We start from the raw sequence: 21,848 nt of genomic DNA, 5'->3' as shown, positions 1-21,848 counted from the left end.
CCGCAATTCACAGGGCATGCGGAAATTTAAAAATCACTGGTTTAAATTACGCATTGTGCCATGTTTTTTTCATCTGCTCTTTTTAATGTTTCATTTAATGCCATATTTGGGCAAGTAAATAACATTCAGTGTTTGGTTGCTTCTTCATAGCGCTTTGCCGCATGCATCTATCATGCCTGTTTGTGTTTCCTCTTCTGCGATCAATCCATCTTTTCCCTTATATGTTCCATTCCTTTAACTTTTGTCATATACCCTTTGATTCTTCTCCCTCGCCCCTCTCTCTCTATGTGTGTGTGCACACACGCATCAGAAGCTATCACTGAGACTTGAAATTGCTCAGAGAACTTCTGTATGACCCATGGGGAAACGTTTATCGTGAAAAGCTTCTGACCTATGCCATTTCCTTCTGAGAAAGAACATTTGTCTATAGCGGCCTTGTAGCAACCCCCCTTCTTAAACAACATGTTTTAACTCTGCTAATGTGGCAGGAAAGGGGGATTTGTAATGGGTGGAACTAGTAGGAGGAGAGAATGCTTAACTTTCCTGCACGTGTCAATGTGGTTTCTGCAAATGCCCCCCTGAGGCTGTTTTTCTGCCAGCCAGCCTCACACTTCTAGTCTGAGCTTTCAGGTTTTTTTGATGGTGATGGGAGAAACAGTCTAAGTGGCCTAGGAGCCCCTCCTCCATTTACCTCCATCAAGTGAAGTGTGGTGGGTGACTTATGAGCACCTTTTCGGTGGTGGCATCCCAACTTTGAGATGCCCTCCCCAGAGCAGTTTGCTGATGCCCTTTCAGCAGCAGGCCCAAGTACTTTTCATTCTCCTAAGCCAGGGATGTTGAACTGCTTTCAGAATGAGGACTGAATTCCATTTTTGAAAACCTCTCAGGGGCCACATTCCAGTGGTGAGTGGGGCTGAAGGCAAAAGGGGCAAGGCCGAAATACCAGCATATTTTAGCTTAAAGTTTTAATGCCAGCAACTGAACCTTAGGAAAGGCATTACAACCTTTTAGAATGGAGAAAAAAGTGCAAAAAAGCCGGGAAATCACCAAACAGTTGATGGTTGGGGGAAAGTGGGTGGAGCCAGGGGAATGGAAAACCCATCTAGGGAACCCTGGAGGGCTGAATTGGGATCTCAGGAAGGCTTCATGGCTGGCTGAGGCATGATGGGGGTTGTTGGGCTTTATCTGTCTAACCATGCACAGGATTGCACCCTTAATGTATTGCTCAATTAAATCATTTTAATCTCTGCCATGGGATTTTAGGCTGCTACTACATTTTCATAGATTTATACTTTTTATCTTGAACTTTAGACATCCTGTATTTTAGTATTTTAAATAAGTGTACTGGATTGTTAGCTGCCCTGGGAATCCTGTTGAAGAAGAGCAGGATATAAATATCTCAAATAAATATATACACACTTTTTTGGTCTGAGGAAGAGTTAAATATCCTTTTCCTGTCCTCTTGAAGCCCTCTGTCCTCATGAGACACATGGGGCTGAGAAGCCAGTGTCTGCCTCATAACATGTCTTTCCAGCTATGACTACTCTTTGCTTTTCATGTTTGTGTACCATATGTTGGATGCCGTCATTACAATTTGTGTACATTTCATTATGAAGCTTAATGCTTCATGGACTCTTAAACATGATACGTTGGATTGTAATGGGCTTTTTTGATTTGCCTTTTAGCACGACGTAGACACACTTTCCTTCCATTGGGCGAAGGTCACTGTTGACATCTATGTCCCAGAATTACTTAAGATAGGTCATCAAGAAAGAGGGATCAGGCAAGACAATTTTTTTTCTCCTCTGCTATGTTGATGCAGAGCCATGCTATGGATCAGTGGCAGCTGATAAGTAAAGAATCCACCCACTATCCCTGCCTGCCAGCATTCCACATTCATCCCAAACTCTCTTGCACCATTCATGATCTTCCCTCCAGTTCTTCCGTGTCAGGAGGCATGCTAGTTTTGATATTTTCTCTGTGTGATAGTGAGTTAAAAGAGAATCTGACTGAGTCACTGAGGAGGCTGGGTGGAGTGTGCTGTGTCTGCATACCAACAACCTTGTTTCCAGGTGTGATTTTGTCGCCTCTTGTCCTCCTTTGCCCTTTGTAAGGGAGGAGAAAAGGCAGCACCTTCTTCTTAGATCAGAATCCATTTGCTTGTCACGGTGCTTCCTCTGATAACAAACTTGAGTGGTGAGTGGCAACAGTAATAGAACCAAAATGGGGCTACTGAGAAATGACAGAAAGGTAATTGCCATTCTTTGGGGAACGCTGAGGTTTGCAGAAGTACAAAAAGCATTTAAAAAAAGCCAAGCAAACTTGAAGGGGGGAAAACACACACACACACACACACACACACCACCACCACCACCACCACCACCACCAGCAACAACAACAACACGCTCAGCCCAGTGAAGACTTGAGCATGTTCAGTAGCCACAGAATGAATGCCAGTTGGAGAAGGGAAAATGGAAAACCAAGGGAGGAAAGGGGAGCAGAGTGCCCTACTTGAGCTCTTTACAGCTGGACATATCCTTGCTGGCTAAAACCTGAACAGAAGCATTCCTGTTAGGAAGTGAGGATACATGGCAAACCTTTCCTTGCAGCTTCCACTTGTGTTTGTATGCTGCTTCGCCTTCAAGAAACTCAAGGTGTCAATCAATTTCATTCCTATAATCCTATGTTGTTTGGGTAGGATGAGCAATGGTGAAACATCATGGCTGAGTTGAGATTTGAATTCAGGTCAAGAGAGCTTCGGCTATTGGGTGGCATAAAATGTAATAAATAAATAAGTCAAAGTCCAACCAATATTCCATCCCGAGAGCGCGCCATTGTGTTGCATGCCCAATGGAGTTCTTTCCAGTATAAAGGGCCAGTAGCTTGATGTGGTTGGTGGTGCATGGTCAGGCTAGGGCAATAGTCTTCAAACTCTTCAGACCTGGGAACTACCTTTAGCCCAGACATACATTTGGGGACCCATTTCTTACTGTCAGTTGGAAAATGATTTTTTTAACCATATTATTTATTTGCTTGCTTTTTTGTTTATTGCATTTATATCCCTTGCAAGGAACCCAAGGCGGCTTACATTATCCTCCTCCTCTCCGTGTTATCTTTACAACAACAACTATGTGAGGTGGGTTGGGCTGAGAGTCTGTGACTGGCCCAAAGTCACCCAGTGAGCTTCCATGGCCGAGTGGGGACCCAGATCTCCCAGCTCCCAGTCCAACACTCTCACCACTACACCACACTGGCTCCCTACCATATACTTCCATGGCAGTACTGCTGCTATTGCAACCCAGCTGGGGGTCCTGGCCCACCAGCTGAAGACCAGCAGGACAGGAGATGCTAGCTGAGCCTTCCCCAACCTGGTGCCCTCCAGATGTGTTGAGTTGCAATTCCCATCATTCGCAGCCAGCATGGCCATTGGCCATGCTGGCTGAGAATTATGGGGGATGCAGTCTGACACATCTGGAGGGCACCAGGTTGGGGAAAGCTGAGCTAGAGCACTTTGGTGTTTCCCAGTCTGCTGTTCCCTCTGGAGAACAGTTGTCCAGCCTGCAACCCTGCTATGCACTCTGTAGCGGTGCCCTAGCTCTGGAATACTTCCCTCACAGAGTTGCTTGCCTTGTGTCTACTTTGATTAGTTCTAGGCCTCAGGTAATAGCAATATATCCAGGATTTTAAACATGCAGTACATTCGATCTTTTTTATTGGCTGCTAGTTTTACTGCTGATTAAGCCATTTCACTTATATTTTATGATGTTGGCGTTAATATCAGCTTGATTTCTTTGTAAGCTGGCCTGATTTCTTCTTTTTTTTTTAATCAAAAGACTGGGTATACATTTTTTTAAAGTACAGAGCTGTGGTGGCTTGTCATTGGGGTGCTCAACTGGGGCCAATAGTGTTCATTACAGATGGGCAGGCAAGCAGCACACCAGAGATGTTGATGGCTAGTAAGCACTTTTATTTTTCTCTACCTTCTTCCTTTGCAGGAACTCTTCCTTTGGTATCCTCTTGGCCTTTTACTGTGTACTACTAAAGTGATAGTACTGATGAGTTTGTGGAGCTCTGTGAAATAATTTAAATATTAGCCTTTGCTGAAATTGTGTTGGTTTTACATTTGTACAGTGTGTGTCAGATGAACACATTACGGATCCATATATATACAATAGGAGATTAAGCACTCTTGCTAGTAGGATTTTGTCTAGCTGTCATTTGTTGTTAGCGAAGGCTGACAATAACACATACAGCTCATTCGTGCCAAGTTCTCATGCAGATGTGCTAAAATGAAACATCTTTGGACTTGTCTTAGCATCATTATTAAAAGTTTAGCTGTGGTTTTATGCACAGTTTGAAATATTTAAACATTTAAGGGTGTAATCCTATGCATGTTTAGACAGAAAAAAAGTCCCACAACTCCCAGCATTCCCCAGCCAGCCATGTTTTTTCCTGTCTTTCTCTGAAAATTTTCTGTCTCAACATACATAGGATTGCACCCTTATAAACCTACACTAGTCTTTAACTTAGTCTGCTTTTATCCCCTAGATCAAAGCTTTCCAAACTTTTCATGTTGGTGACACACTTTTTAGACATGCATCATTTCGTGACATGGTAATTCAGTTTTACTAGCAAACCGGAGGTTAAACTAACCCATTATAAGAGATACGGACACATACATAAATTGTAATAATGAAATGTATGGGGATAGAACATATCTCATGAAAACCTTTCATTTATATTTTTTAAAATATATGATTTGTAAGATAATAACATACATTGTTGTCATTTATGAGTAACAGTATGTAAATATGTGCAAGAAAATGTGAAAAATAAACAAAATTAACTAAAGTATTTACAATACATATTAGGACACATAGGCCCAGGTAGGAGCTCAGCTGCAAAAACACATGAAGTAGAGAAGCAAAAGTCCAACAAAAATGGACAAAAAATATATATATATGTCTCACTTTGCGCGGTGCAGAAGTCCGCGAAGGGCGCGCTCGAAATCTCGCAGGGCTGGTGGCCACTGCCACTTCTCTGAGCTGGCGTCGGCCAAGCTCTGCTCCCAGGGTGGCGCCTCCCCTTCCCTCTCTTTGCCCTGCGCCTCTACTTCGCCATATTGCTCTAACACCACCAATCATGTGCGACCTACGTCAAGATGCTACATGATCCTAAAGCAGCTAAGCCTTAGCTGCTTTAACATTAGCTGTTTTAGGAAGTTCCAGGGGAGGGGCCAAGGGAAGCAAACGTGAGTAAGGGAGCTCCGCGGTGCCCTTCCGCACAATTTTCTGCATTTCGCGTGACACACCTATACACTGCCGCCGACACACTAATGTGTCACGGCACAGAATTTGGAAAGCTCTGCCCTAGATACTTGCATTTCTTTTTCTGCAGTTATAGACAAAACCCCATCTAGGATGCTTTTTCCATCAAATGTCCTATTCAGACCTTTCCCCCCCACATGCTAAGGGTGCAGACCTATTAATGCTTAGACAGAAAAAAGTCCTACATGGCTGGCTGGGGGAGTTGTAGGACTTTTTTCTGTCTAAGCATGCATAGGATTGCGCCCTAAATGTGTGAAGAATGAGGAACATGACCATGGTGCCGGCACTGACTCGCATTGGCAAATGCTAACATGTTGACTTTGGCTGTGTTTGTATGTAATGCTGAACGATACAGGGATGAGCGGCTGGCTTGCATGGTCCTCCTTCCTGCCAGCACAGCTGTGAGATGCTTGGAAACATTCGCTTCCAGTTTAGGTTAACTGAAGTTTATCGTAACATATGGACCTAAGCAAACTGTAGTTAATAATAACTATGGTTTGTTGAAACAAGTCTGCTTCATATACTGTGGTTTGTGGTTGGCTGGTTTGAACCATAATTACAATTAATCTTAAAGGTTAAGGTTTGGACAAAATGCTAAAATGTGGTTAATCCAAAACAGAAGCAAAAACTTCTGATCTCCGGCACTGCCATGAAGCAGAAGGGAAAGGAGAGGGAATGTGCAAGCCTAAGACTTGCTGTGCCTTTTTCCCTGTGCAGCTGTTGACTTAATATACTAGAATGAGGCCCTTGCAAATTTATGTCCAGTATCTGTATCTGCATATATTGGGGTAAGGAAAAGTGGTGTACTTGCAAAAATGCTAACTGTCCCAGAAGTGTTAACAGAGCCAGGGCCCATTTGCAGGCTCATCCCTCTGCTTACAGATTTTCAGCAGGTGCAATATACTAGGGTTAAAAACACAACTTTTTTTTTTTTCTCATCACGCACGAACTAAAGTTTGATGCCGGTGACTTTGTAATTAGAAGATACATGGCTTTTCCCAGTCTTGATTTCTATTTAAGGTTTCCACTCCTAGACTTTTGTCTCTCTTGAACTAGTGTGTGGTTTTTAGAGGGAAGACATTTTATCTGTAAAGCAAAGCTCTTGGTTGTGATAGGAAGAATTAACTTGCCTGGTGAGTGGTGTGTGTGTATTTTTGGATAGCTGGCACGTGTGGCCTCTCCTGTAAGCAATCTGTATAACACCAGAACGCCTTCTCAATTCCATAGGAGGGAGAGGGAGAAGGCTGGCCAACTTCAAGAGTGCAGCCGTGCAACAAACGGATCCCAGTGAGGCTGGGACTGGTTGCTTTTGTAGCTTTTCTTTTCATCATCTTTTCTTCCCACTGTTCCATCTCCTTGTGGCTCAAAGAGATTTCTTATGCTTTTTTCTCTGACCAGTGTGTGCCAGCAGAAGGGATTAGCCAGTAGTGCTCATTCATGGATGGAAAAATACAGTACCAGGTGAAGGCTTTGTAAAATAGGGCTGCAACCCAATTAAGGGAATTTTAATCCATTGATCATATGAGTTTTAGCCAGTTTAATCTACGGATGTATTTATATGTGGGTAAAACCAATATTTCTTAAGCAAAGAAGCATCCTTTGGTTTTTAGATTATGTGCACATGTGTCATAGCACGAGTCATCCTAGGAGAGGCATTCCTCTGTTGTGTGAGCAAAGTGGGGGAATGCCTCTTCTAAGGAGGTGGGGGTGGGGGTGGGCTTGCTATCTGTAGCATTTATAGGTACTTATATATTTAAATTCTGCCTAGTTTTAACTGGGGGATAGGGGACCTTTGTAGTTCATTCAAGGTTTTTAATCTGTTTTTAAAATTTTATAAGCCATGCCTCCAAAACTGGATTTTAGGGTGGTATACATAAAAATATTTTAACACAGCATTAAAACATCCTAACAGCTTAAACAACAATACAATAAAAGTGAGGTATAAAATATCTAACCAGCTAAAAACACAATCTGAATTGCTAGGGCAAATAAAAAGGTTTCAACCTGCCACCAGATGGTGACAGTGCCACCAGATGGTGTCGATGCTAGGCATACCTCCTTCAGGAAGGTATACCAGGGTTAGGGTGCCACCACAGAGAAGGCCCTCTATTTTATAGATGCATTATGCACTTCTTCTATAGATGGAACACAGAGAAAGGTCTCTGACAATCTTAATGCACCAACAGGGTAGTTGATTAATGTGTTAAACATTGCAGCTTGAACAGGAAACAATTTGTTCCCACCACTCTCTAAGAGCAAAAATGACTTGCAGCTCATCATATTTCTTTTAACATGGATCATTTTTTCCTGTACTGAATGTTGATAACCTAAAACAGTTTTAATAGACTTGCAGATAACTTGGTTTTGACTTAATACACACCTACGTTCTAAGCCGCCCATTCCCCTCTAATGTCACACGAAGGGAGATTCTGAGCTGGGGGTGCTTTCAAACAATAGATCCCTTGTGTTGTTTTTTTGAAGCAGAGCTGAAATTTTTTGGAAGGTCTTTTTCTAAGAAGGTTTCCATGATTGCCCCACCATTTCTAACAGCCCCCTCCTCTAAAAAACAAGGTCACTTCCAGAATTTTCTCCTAGTATTCTCCACCATGTCTTGTGCGGGCCACCATCTCTGCCACTCCCACCCCCCAACACAATAACCTGGGATGACACTAAGTCTGGGACATCAGGGAGGATGCAAAATTGTAACCAGGCTGCCAACACAGTTGTTACTGCCCTTTGCCCCTGAGAAACTGTTGGAGGACTTCTCTTCCCCCTGGAGAAGACTGGTGCAATGTCCCCCACCCCACAATTCCTTTGCCCACAAATAGGGAAGAGAATTTCGAGAGGCCATTTGCACACAGCTCTTGGTGATACATTGCATGAGAAGAACTGTACCACGTCAATGCCGCCACAATTAAATTGGCTCTTGCCTCTGCAATTTTTGCTGCTTTTCTTGTATTGCTGTTTGCTGCCAGTGCTGTTGCCTTTAGGAAAACATACAAAGCATGTTTATTAGCACTTACCAAGATGCTCCTTTTCTCTCATTCTCATAAGTTTTCTCATTCTTTCTCTCTTGGTGAGAAATAGCAGGAGCAGTGGTAGGGGTGGGAAAAGGCAGGGGGATGCAGTGTGTAAAGGTATGCGGAGCCGACCTTGCACTTCAGGTCTTGGCTGGAGCAGCACCCTTTTATAGCGGCAAACAGATCTGTCAATTTCAGTCTTGTCAAGATTGTCATGTTTTTGAGGTCACTCTCATTTTGTCCTGCTTCCTCATGAGTTTGTGATATATATATAAATAATCCGTATGGGAATTTGTACTTTTCCCTGTAACGTACCACTGATGTACGCATATGCGATTTACATTTTTAACGTACACATTTTTCCCCAGTACTTGACATTGCTGATATGCTGTTTTATGTGCTCCTTGTTCCAAATATTTGTGCGCACTTTGTGCGCACTTTCCCTAATAAGTTCATTTTTGCGCACATGTTTCTAAAGATGAGCTGCGTTGGAAAGCTTGCAAAAATGCAGATTTTGGAATGCAAATCTGTCTCAGCTCACTGAAAGGCCTAGGAGGTGTGAATTGGTTAAATCTGTGTGGGTTTTTTAAACTTGATGTTTCAAATTTCTCACCCATCCCTTGAATGCGAGTTGAACTCTCCATGCGATCATGGACCCTTATCAAGCAAATGCAAGTAGAATGCCCTTTCAGACCTTGCTGATTCAATGTGACAAGGTCCAAACTGAGGTGGGTGGGGCAGCGTGCCCAGAGGTGTAGGGGTTGGGGCCCATGTGTACAGCCCAAACCCTCTATGCAGTTTAAGCCCTCACACATTCAGTTGAATACCTGAACAGGGCTACTGTTGGAGCAGACAAACTCTGCTCAAACTAAACAAGATGGTACAATTCAGTGTTGTTACTGCAATCACTTACCACATGGGATATATTAATCATGGACTTTGCAGTTCTGGATAGGGCCTAGGAGCTTACTGGTCACTTCCAAGGTGGCTGCTCAGTGGTGTTTCTGGTAGCACAGAGGTGGGCACATTCTAATCCTGTCATGACTTTGACCCAGTTTGCACAATCATGGTGGGGGAAATAACCCATGGTGATTTCCCCCCGCTGTGCGTGCAGGGTTGATTTGCATAATTACCCTCACCAGCATGGCTTGCTGTGTCATGCAAATCCACTGAGTGTGGCTTGTTGCCATGGCTAACAAGCCACCCAGAATGCATGGGCTGTTTTAGGCAAACCAGGGTAATTCTGCAAATCCCCCAGCATGCGCGGCGGTGGAAATAACCCACCATAGCTTATTTTCCCTGCCACGATTGTGCAAACCTGGTCTTTCTCTTTTCCTTTAGCCATAATGGGAGTATGTGCAGCATAGCCCTTCCCTTTATGCCATCCTGAGCATGTGCAACATTGCTAAGCAAGCCAAAATACAACGTGTCGCTTAAATCACAAATAGCTGCTTCCTTGACCATTTGTCATTAAGCTTTCATCTAATTAGCCAAGACAGGTGTTTTTTTCTTTTTACTGTGGTTAGCACTGTTTATAGAAGACATTACTCAAACACCAGATGTTCTGCCCCTCACCACAAGAGTCTCCCACAAAGGCAACGTCTTCCTGTTGACCTGGCTCATCACCACTGGTTCCTGTTTTTCTCAGTTTTAGTGACGGAACCCATCTGCCGCAGCAAGCCGTTTATTGCCAGCCTGGTCAAGATGCTGCTTCCTCATCTTTGCTCCCCTCCCCTCCCATACCTGTTGGGGTCAAAAGCACAGTAGGTTGCCTTTGTGTTGTATATAGCCCTGCAAATCTCACACTGCTCTTAAAGGCTGTATATAAGTGGCACTCCAAATAGTTGCAACCAGTGGAGGCGGGTGGCTCTGATGTCACTGTGGTGGTGAATCCGCTCCGGGTTTCACTCAGAACTCTAAGGGAGCTGTTCAAGGCTGGATAGCTCCTTTAGAGTTCTGATTGGTTCTGACCGAAACCCGGAGTGGATTCACCACCACACTGACATCAGAGCCACCAGCCTCCACTGGTTGAATCATTAGGGCGAGTGCCATATGCACATGCTAGTGCATGTATCTACACAAGTAAAAGCAAATTTCTAAGTGAGCTGTTATGCCCTTCTTCTAAGGAATAGAGGGCTAGATCAAGGGGGTCATAGAATCATAGAATAGTAGGGTTGGAGGGGGGCTACGAGACTAGCGAGTCCAACCCGCTGCTCAGTGCAGGAATCCAAGTCAGAGCATCCCTGACAGATGGCCATGCAGCCTCTTCTTGAATGCCTCCAGTGTGGGAGAGCCCAGTACCCACCAGGGTGCCATTCTGTTTTGCTTAGTTGCTGGCTCAGCTTATCCAGGCATTGCCAGCTCCTGACAATTGTACACCTCAAAACCTACTGTTGTGTCCAGTGGTGTATCTCCTTCAAATTCAGAATTCAAGTTAAGATTAGGGTAGTGCTGTGGGGTGGACATTTTTTCCAGTGCTTTATTTTTCCACAGAATGTTTTCCATTTCATAAGTTCATTAGTAACAATGAATGGATGCCAATTCCAAATACAGTATTAGGCAACCCTGGCAGTTTCAAAATTGTAGATGAGTGGTTGTCAGGATAGCATGGAGACTTCTTTGGGTTGCTATAATTTATTAGCGTGAAAGCAGTTTTCAGTCCATCCTGTGTTTTTCTTAATTTAAGCAATGCAAGGGTACATGCTATTGTCTTTAAAATTGTACAAGAATTCCAATAAAAATTCTACATAATCTATCATTTAAATCTCATTGTACTTTAATGTTTTCCTCAAATATTTCAGGTCAAATACTTGTGGTGTATTAGGGCAAAAAATTAACATGGGGTACTTTTGAAAGCTTTGGTGTTTACTAAATGCAGGTAAAATAAACATTCTAAATTATCACACTCCCTAGAGCATCAGAAAGTTTTCTGATGCAAATTGAAAAATTTCCAATGCAAATTAATTTCCTGTGCAAATTAACCCAGTTGGGGTGATTTAAAAAAAAAAAATTCACCAGGACTCTTCATAGACATACTTTTCACTAAATAACCCACTTTATTTCTGACTATCTTTTGGAGGACTTAATTTTGAGCCAACAGCTATCTGACAGAGATCTATTCAAACAGTTCATCCAGTTTTACTTCCCTTTTCAATACTGCAAATCAGTTTTACACTCATGATTGTTGCAAAATGTAATAGTTTCAGGATGGGAGGTTAAATTTTATTGCTTTTTAAAAATAGCTCACTTAAAAATGAAATCTAAAATATAAGAGGGTAGGAAAATTTTTTAGCATACTTAACCTTCATGGCTCAGTTTTTAGAATTTTTTGTACAAGCAAATGAAGACTTTATTTGGGGGTGTTTTTTGTTTGTTTGTTTGAAAGGTTTATTGGACAACTTTGAAAGGTTTATCGGACAACCACAAACAATGGGGGAGATGGACAGATGTATCAGCATGTTTGGAGGAACCATGGAGTTTGCAGGAGTACAAATAATCTAGAGGTGGTAGAATTGCCAAAACAGCCCAATGAGAACTGAGCTTGTTCACTGGCCACAGGGTGCTGATGGACTGGTGGGGACCTGGAAAGCCAGGAGGGATGTTTCAGAATGGAGTATTCTGGAAGAGGGGGATAGCTTATTGACTGGAACAGTGGACCGGAAGGAGCACTCCACAATACAAGATTACAGGTCCCAGTTGCTTAACTTCTGTTGCTATACATTTTTTTTACCTTGTAAACTTCTGTCACCTAGAGGGCATGAACAAATCCAAAACTATAGGATATGCTTCCAATGGCTGCTACCCCAGTGATATTCGGGCCACTCGAGCAGATACACCAGAAAAAACATTAGGGCCATGATAAAAGTGACACCTGATCTGAGGACATACCACCTGTCATGAGAGTGGTCTCATGTACACAACAAATTGCCATAGTTTCAGTATCCCTCTGGTATGACCTTCTGTAAATGTGGCACCAGGGCTTGTGCTTATTCCACTATTGATGTTCATCGTACTACTTTGCATTGGTAGAAGAGTAGCATGGGGACATAAGTCTAGCTTAGTCTTGCTTACAGCAGCCTTCCCCAACCAGGTGCCCTTCAGATGTGTTGGACTTCAACTACCATCAACCCCAGCCAGCATGGTCAGTGTTCAGGAATGTTTGGAGTTGTAGTCCAAAACATCTGGAGGGTAGCTGGTTTGGGGAAAGGTTGGTCTACAGCAGCCGGTCCTAACCGGGTGTCCTCCAGATGTGTGGAATGACAACTCCCAGCATCCCCTAGCCAGTGACTGGCTAGGGGATGCTGGGGGTTGTAGTTTAACACGTGGGAAGGGCACCAGGTTGGGGAAGGCTGGTCTACACTGACTGGCAGTGGCTCTCCAGGGTTTCGGGCAGGAGTCCTTTCCAGTCCTGCATGCAAATGCAAAGCACACGCTCTACCACCTTCAGCTCTTCCCATAACAGCCTGTCCTCCTAAGGCAGTTGTGCTCCTCCTTCCATCTGTATCCATTGTGCTTCATATAGCCATGCTGGTACAAGAGGAGCCAAGGACAGACTGGTATGAAACTGCTGGAAATGTGACCCTGCAAACTTCGCAGTGCTGGTTTCTCTTGAAGCAAGAGGAACTGCACCTTCTGGGCTCTTATATTTTTAAAAATCTGCCCAGATCTGTATCTGATTTTCAGCTTTTCACCTGGGTGCGTTAAACCAGAGTGATGCATGTGATGGCCTTTGCAGTTGTGGCCTTTTTCTTTAGGTGACTCTGTGAAGACTGCTGTGCATTTTTTATGTTGGAGTGAATCATGTAGTTTAACAACACTTCAGAAAGGGGGCTTCAATTATCCAATGCCTGTATAATTGCTATTAAAGTGGATTAGAATATTTTTGTCTATAATTCTGTGCCTAAAATGACATCGGGGAACATCTGGAAACCTGTACCTCTTAGATGAATACTTTTGTGATATGAATTCAGTCAAGTGGGCACTAATCATTCATCGCATCTTAATTCACTAATATTTAGAATGAAACTTTCCTACTGGCAGCAGTTCAAGGACAAAGAATGAACTACAGGCTAGTGGGACACTTCATAAGTACTATTGCATGCATCTACTAGGTTTGTATGAATTCAACAGATGCCATCAACAGCTTGCTTTCTCATGGCAGCTCTCCGTGATTCGACATCTTGAAAAGAACTCTTGGGTCAGTTCATGGAGAAACAACAGTATCTTCTGGCATCTTACAGGCACTGTGGCATAAACTTTCATGAGCCAGAGCCAACTTCATCAGATGCATGAAGCTGTCATCGTAGTGGTTAGATGTATGTGTGTATATATATCTCTTTTCAGCAGCAGCAGCAGCAGCATCTAAAGCCCGGAAAGTAGTCATTTTCCACCATCATCTCCCCAGAGCTTAAAGCAGGGGTGGGCAACTTGCAGCCCTCCAGATGTTTTGGCCTACAACGCCCATCATGCTTCACCATTGGCCAGTGTGGTCTAGTACCTAGAGTGTTGGATTGGCAGTCGGGAGATCCGGGTTCTAGTCCCTATTCGGCCATAGAAGCTCACTGGGTGACTTTGGGCCAGTCACAGACTCTCAGCTAGGGATGGACGAAAGTCCCTTACCTGGTCCCGCAGCTTTTTTCGGTGTGGGGGGGAGGCGCTCTGTTTCTCCCCCTGAAATTCTTGGCGGGTGGGGAGGCGCCCCGTTCCTCCCCGTTGAAATTCTGGCTGGGGGGGAGGCGCCCCATCTCTCCCCGCCGAAATTCTGGCTGGAGGGGAGCGCCCCGCCTCTCCGGCCGCGAAAGAAAAAAGTAAAGTAAAAAACAAAACAAAACGTGATAGGCTACGTAAAGATTTACGTAGCCTATCACGGCTACATTTTCATAGTCAGCCGTGATAGGCTACGTAAATCTTTACGTAGCCTATCACAGCTGACTTTGCAAAAAAAAAAAGTGCGTATGCAAATGGCGGCGCTCATGGGCCATTTGGCCATTATTTGGGCACGGGTAGCCTACGTAAAGATTTACGTAGACTACGGCGAAAATAAGGGCAACGCAAATAGCGTTGCCCTTATTTTCGCCGTAGTCTACATAAATCTTTACGTAGGCTACCCGTGCCCAAGTAAGGAACGCAAAATAGCGTTGCCCTTATTTTCGCCGTAGTCTACGTAAATCTTTACGTAGGCTACCCGTGCCCAAATAAGGAACGCAAAATAGCGTTGCCCTTATTTTCGCCGTAGTCTACGTAAATCTTTACGTAGGCTACCCGTGCCCAAATAAGGAACGCAAATGGCGGCGCCCATGGGCGCCGCCATTTGCGTACGCGCTTCCCCCCCCCAAAGTCAGCTGTGATAGGCTACATAAAGATTTATGTAGCCTATCACGGCTGACTTTGAAAATCTAGCCGTGATAGGCTACGTAAATCTTCACGTAGCCTATCATGTTTTTTTTTTTTTTTTTTACTTTGTAATGGCGGTGGCGGCAGCCGGTTGGAAGACTGGCCGCCGCGGCCGCTGAACCACCGCCGGGACCCGCCGCCGAGAGGGACATTCGCACGAGGTAAGTCCCATCCCGGGGGGGTGGCGGAGAATTTCCCCACCAATTTCGGGGGGCCGAATGCATTGGCATTCGGCCTCCCAGAGATTCGTGGAGAAATTCTCCGACATCCCTACTCTCAGCCCAAGCTACCACACAGGGTTATTGTTGTGAGGATAAAATGGAGAGGAGGAGATGTACACCACCTTGGGTTTGTTAAGGAGGAAAAAAAGGCTGATATAAATGTAATAAATAAGGGCCGATGGGATTGAAGGTGAAAATATGTGGAGGGCCACAACTTGCTCAACCCTGGCTTAAAACAAATGGATCACTATTTGATGCTATAAATAGTAGGTTCAGGGGGCACGATCCAGATTGGGAATGCAGCAGGGGTGGGAAAGGATTAAAGCCTCCCTACCCTTACGCGAGGGTCCTGATCTGGATTGGGTGCCCTGCACTTTCACTGGGCTTTTAAAAAGGGCAAAAGATGTAGTGGCTTGCTACATCTTTAACGTAATGTCTTCCTGGGCCCCCAAATTGTCATCTGAACTTGTTTTTTTCTGCAACTGTGGTACTCTCAGATTCTTATTGTCTCTGTTTTTTCAATAGGATGTGGTGGTGGTGATGATTGTAAGTGGCCTTAAGGGTATATTATGGAAGGGCCAGTGATAGATAGATAGATAGAATAGAATAAAACCTGACCAAATGGGTGCAGCCAGTATAACTGTACTACTAACCTTTATTTCAGTAAGGCTGCTAACAGAAAAAGGTTAGCAGATAAGTGTCATCTGTGTCTCATCTTCACAATCCTAAATATATGTTCACATTAAATTTAATAGATAGTTGACTCATATATACCACTTAATGCAGTATGACTTATATTACAATTCAGGTTTTTTTATTTGGATGACTTGGGATGGAAAAAATGAAAGGAAGAACTTCATGCATGTCAGTCAAGAAGAACGGTTTTCCTTTTGAATTTTTAAAGCGATTGATTTTTTGTGCTTTAGAAGGAAACGTACCAAAATGAGGACAGACCCAAATCCAGAATGTAAAGGAAGTGCGACTTGAAACTTCTGACATTTTAAGCTCAAAGCACTTACATTTTTATATATTGCCAAATGCCTTTTATGTTAATTGCATTTCAAACTTTTTCCAAATCATCTGGAATGTCTTTAAACTTGTTTTCAAAAGAATAGTGGCAGTTGCTTTTAACCTTTTTGAGTTAGCAGAGAGTAACATGTCAAATTCACATGAGGTATTGTCTAAATTTAGAAATTTCGTTGATTTGGATCTCTTGGCAAAACTTGATTTGGCCAGACTTCTAGTTCAAGCTCCCATTTTTAAATTGAGTCATAGAAGAAGAGAAGAACAGTTTTTGTGTTAATTGCAGTCTAGTATGTTCCTCACTACAGTCACTAAGCAACTTCAATCCATATTATTTTTGAGCAAAAGCACAAGGATTTAATAAAACTTAACGAGGCAACATTTGTCAACTTAGAAAATGTCTAGTAATTGGAGCTATGCTGAACAGTGTCTTGGCTCTTTTAATGCAGACTTTTATTTCACATTGTGCCTCAATGACATACTTAAAACGAAATCCTTTAAACACTAGACAGACTAAATTATAATCCCCTGATCCAGGCTTGCAGCACATTCCATTATTGGGGAAATTGAAGCCATAAGTGCTTAATAATCAGAACTTGTTTCTTTTCAAAATGTTTTAATTGTTTTAACATGGTGTTCTTATTCTTTGCTGTTCACCGCTCTGAAATCTTTTGATGTGGAGCAGTATATAAATATTGTAAGTAAATAAATAAATAGGCCTAAGATTTTGCTTTTGACCTGTATTTAATAACAGCTGACTTCAGTCCATGCTAACACTTGAGATACTAAAATCTAATAGGTGCAAATAGAATTTATTCAAAAGTCAGTCTCACTGGTTTAAGTGGGACTTAACTAGTATTTAAGTATGTTTAGGGCTGCAGTTCATAGTCTTGTGAAAATCTTACAGGAGAGGATCCTTTCCTAGAGGAACTTGTATCTTGTCTGGAAGGAGACCAGGCTTTGCTTTGAGTGTTGGACCTGTGGAGAGCAAGAGTTATTGAACCACCAAGGCTTGATAGCTCATCTCATCAGTGTCAGAATATATTGGGCTAGCGCTCTATACTAAAATTCATGCTGTGTCAACTTCTTTTCATTTATATGAGCACATCTCCAGTTATAATTCAGAAATAACATTTCTTCCCCCACCCTCCAAGCATTGACATTGATAGAGCTACTTATGAACTAAAAAAAGGATGTTCATCAGGAATGTCACTATGTCTCTAAGGGAATACATGGTTCGATGCTTCCCATGTTCTTCAGTTAGTACATGTACTCAGAAAACAAACCTACTGAATAGCTTTTTTAAAGCAAGAACAGTTGTAGTTATCTTAAGGCTCCTCTCATAACCTGGTATGCAAAGCTGTGGGACTTAAGGCTGCTGTTGTAGAAGCTGCTACCTGTGGCAGTGACTAGGAGAGGTATTTAGGAGAATCCTGCCACATGTAGCCATGGTTCTGTGATGACCTTGGAGATTTCTGGTTGTATCCAATGTTAGTTGGAAATGAATGGGACTTAAGTTAGACCAACGTCAGATGCAAATCTTGATGTCCAGTAGATGCATGTCCCAGAATAGATGTGCCATTAAATATGTGCTATGCCAAACCATTGGATGGATCCTTTCCCCTTCCTCTCCTGGTTAGTGATTAACTATGGGTTGTCATGACTTCTGAACCAGCATAGCCATAGTTACTACGGACCATATTTTTGATCCCAAACCAGAGATTGGCAGTTGGAAATTCTAAGGTTCAGTCTCTGTTCTGAGAGGAAAACTATGGCTTGCAGTACCTATGGCTAAGCTGAAGTTGTGGCAAGCCATAGTTAACTAACCAGGAAAGGAGCCCAAGGAAGAGGATCATGCAAGCCCTGTAAGATGCTCCCAGTATTCAAGATTATATATGCTTGGTAATTGGGAGCTTCTAATCTTGGATTCAAACTGGCTTGGCAGTTGGCCACATAAAGGTGAAACCAATCCTATGGTTTGCCAAAAATGGACTGTATTTAGTTGCCTGAATTGAACCTATTGCAGTAGAAAGGAAAAAATCATTATAAGATTTAGCTGCTTTTGCCTGCTTGGCTGTAGTCACGCTCACCTGTATAGATATGTCTGGGTGAAACCAGTCCTGAAAATGCTTTGTGATTCTGGCATGGAGGATCGCAACTCTTGTCTTGTTCTTTGCTCCTGTTTTGGATCATGGGCTCTCTGAAGAGAGCAGTCATATATGTGCTATTGTTTCTGGAGTCATGCTAGTTGCAGTCACCTAGCAGTTCTCCGAGACGTGTAGGGGTGTGTGAGTATTTCCACTGTATCACCTTCATATTTGCTATCCTTCTGCTTTTCGCACTATGGAGAGTGCAGTTATGAATACGTGCAAGCCTAGAAAAGGGCAGAGCTGAAATGGGTGTCAGCTGCTCAGTTTTTTTTTAAAGCTACTTCTGTATTCTCACTAGTGAAATTTGCATCTGTATGTATTCCTTTTCATGCCTTTTTGGCCATTGCTGAACTCTGAAACAATGCACTCAGTGTTGGCATTGTGGAAATGTAGTTTTGTTAATGGATATAGTAACTAAAGTGAAATATATACTAAACATTACCTCAGAGTTTAAAGACACAACTTAAGTGCAGTGCAGAAACATGAGCCTTTGGCAAGGCTCCTGGAAAAGTTCATAACCTTGTGATTTGGCAACCTTTCAGAATCCTACCTGGGCCAACTTGTTTGAGGAGAACTACATGGAAAAGAGTGCTTATTCTGTTGTTGTTGTTGTTGTTGCATAAATTATGTCTACGAAGAATCTCAGTATGGCTCAACTTTGGGTCAAGTTCTTCTCGAAGAAGTGGCATCATTATAAAAATGTTTGTTCTGATGAGGCTATGCTGTTACTAATTCAATAAATGCCTAGGAATGGCGATGTAGAATATCTTTTGGGATAGGGGAACTCTGACAGTTTTGAGCAAAACAAATTGTTGCCATAACAATGAATAAATCAGCCAACTCTCCCAAAAAAGTAACTGTAATTGGTTGCAGTTACAACCCTAGGAGTATGGAAGACCGTATAAATTTCTCCAAATGCAAATGCAGGTTCTAAGTCTGAAGGATGGTAATAAGTTATATTTATGGCTTTGTTGTTAGATCTCAGCTTTTCAGCAATCGGAGAATAATTTCCATTGTTGCACTGCTTTCCAGTGTGGAGCTATGGCAGATGTGCAATCTTGACCATAGTTTTTGCTGTCCATCACCCCTAAAATGTCTTCAGTGCTGTATCAAAGTGAGCTTAATTTGTTGGTTTCCAGATCCAGATCTTCAGTTTCAAGATAAATCTGTTAATGTTTCCCAGTAAAGCTGCTCAATTTCTGAACTGTAGTTCGGAGACTAGGCACATCCTGTAAACTCTAAATAGAACGTAACAAAATAACATAAGAAGAGCCCTGCTGGATCAGACCAAGGGTCCATCTAGTCCAGCATTCTGTTCCCACAGTGGCCAACCAGCTGCCCACGGGAAACCCGCAAGTAGGAGATGAATGCAACAGCATCTTCACACCCAGGTTTCCCAGCAACTGGTATACATAAGCATACTGCCTCTGGTACTGGAGGTAGCACTGCCTTCTCCCATCATCTGATTGTCACAGTTAGGACCTGAAGAGGGGCTGAATCAGACCAAGGACCCATCTATTCTAGCATCCCATCTGTCCAGCAATGGCCAGCCAGATGCTATTAGTAAGCTCCTTCAGGAGCCTTTTTAGCTGAATAGCAGGATAAAAATACTTTCAGATAAACAAAATAAGCAGCAAATTAAGGCATCAGCCTTCCCTCGGCATCAGGTGTCCAGAGACATTTAGTGATCATCACTAATGCCCACTGACAGATCTGTTCTCTAAATTTTTCTGATTCCATACTTTAAATCAATATTTAAAGTCACCCTTGGGTGGCAATCCTATCCATGTACATAGGAGAAAATCCCATTGAACTCAAAGGGACTGGCTTCTGAGTCGACACATATAGGGTTGCATTGTTAATCTCTACAGTTTTAGTCTGTAGCAGCCTTCCCCAACCTGGTGCCCTCAAGATGCGTTGGACTGCACATGGCCAAAGGCCATACTGGCAGCGCATTATGGGAGTTGCAGTCCAACATATCTGGAGGGCACCAGGAGGGGGGAAGGTTGGTCTAAAATGCATTAAGAACGTAAGAGTCCTCAAAAAGTGATACAACACGTGGTAGAGTTTTCACTCTAGAGTAGTAGGCCTGGGCAACACTTGTGCTGTGGCACATTCTGGAATATTTTTTCCGACGTCGACAATGTTTTCACAAAGTCTTAGCTTTATCTGTCATCGCAACAACCTTGTAAGATAGATTTAGGCTGAGAATAATTTGTTCAAGGCCACTCGATGAGCTTCAAGGCTGAACAAGGGTTTTAATCCAACCCCAAACTATCCACTACTTCCTCCTGGATACCTTCTAGGATCTTGCATGTGAGGTTGGTGTGGGGCTAATCTCTCCACATAGAGCCCACATTTGGGTTCAGTCAGGACTTCCATGTCTGGACTGGGTCAGGTTGGTTTTCAGAACTGGAGCCTTGAAGGGGTGTGTAATGTATGACAACTCAAGCATCATTTTCCTAATGTTTTGATATTATACTCAGATATGGACATGTGTTGAGATCAAGGCAGAATAATGAGAAAACACAACCTCTTGGAATGTTTGCTATTCTTACCTCCATTTTTCTCTCTCTTTCAGTTCCTGGGCATAGCATTTCTTGGAATTGGACTATGGGCATGGAATGAAAAAGTAAGTTGAATATACCAGACTATTGAGCCAATTACATCTAAATCTCACCCCCACCCATCATGAATGGAATGCTGCCTTGTTTAGGATGTAGTAGTGGTGTCTTGTCAAGCAGTACCACATGCAGGCACAGATATTGGGTTGGCTTAGAACAGGGGTGTTGAACTTCTTTCAGCCCGATGGCCAAATTCCCTTTCGGAGATGCTCTTGGGGGCCGCATTCCACGGTGGATGGGGCCGAAGACAAAAATGGCAGGGCCAAAATACTAGCATGTTTTAGCTTAAAGACCTTACTGCTGGTTTAGAAGAGGCATTTCAGCCTATTAGAATGGGGGAAAACTGCAAAAGCCAGGCAACCAGAAAATGATAGGCAGTCAGGGAAAGAGGTGGGGCCAGAGGAAAGTGGCCTGCCCATCTGAAGAACCTTGGAGGGCCAGATTGGGATGCCAGGCAGGACATTTTGGCCCACTGGCTTGAGGTTCGACACCCCTGGTTTAGGCCTTAATGATATACCATGGTTTGTGAAAGTAGCTTCAAACAGTGGTTTCAGATCCTTGTTTGGTGACCACTTATAAACCATGTTCTGCCAGGTGGTGTTGGTTCAGACAGCATGAAAAATTGTGGTCTTCATTTTCCTGACCCATCTCAATGAAATACTCAGTAGAGGCAGATAATTTTCTGTCAGAGTTTATCCAACAAGTATTTGTTGGTGTAGGAGCATAGGAAGAGCTAAAATGCCCAGATCTTACTGGTTTTGCCTTATGTTGCAAGTCAAGGGGATGGGAATTCAGCGTGTGTTGGATGGGGTTACACTCCCCCTGGAGACTCAGGCTCACAGTCTGGGTGTACTTCTGGACGTGGCCCTGAACCTGGATGCCCAGGTTTTGGCGGTGGCCAGGAGCGCGTTTGCACAGCTGAGGCCAGTTCACCAAATGTGCCTATTCCAGGAGTTGTCTGATCTGGCCACAGTCACACATACCTTATTTACATCCTGTTTGGACTACTATAATGTGCTTGAACTGTTCAGAAACTTCAGCTGATCCAGAATGCTGCAGGCTGACTGTTGACTGGGGCTGGTTACAGGGA

At 43.2% G+C, this 21,848-nt stretch overlaps 1 protein-coding gene across 2 annotated transcripts in view; it reads left to right on the top strand.

Annotated features, from left to right (window-relative positions):
• The window catches only part of TSPAN5 (tetraspanin 5), a 115,985-nt gene that overhangs the window by 51,227 nt on the left and 42,910 nt on the right, over positions 1-21,848 (top strand). For both annotated transcript variants that reach the window (XM_084855692.1, XM_084855691.1), the window contains exon 2: positions 20,716-20,766. In XM_084855692.1, coding sequence (XP_084711818.1) covers positions 20,716-20,766 — 51 coding nt within the window. The remainder of the gene's footprint in view (positions 1-20,715; positions 20,767-21,848) is intronic.

This window comes from Heloderma suspectum, chromosome 5 (assembly GCF_057233095.1).
Source record: "Heloderma suspectum isolate Gila_16-S chromosome 5, 16-S_ref, whole genome shotgun sequence".
Taxonomy (NCBI): Eukaryota; Metazoa; Chordata; class Lepidosauria; order Squamata; family Helodermatidae; genus Heloderma; species Heloderma suspectum.
Note: the sequence above shows the minus strand (reverse complement) of the source record. Positions and strands in the feature narration are given on the sequence as shown.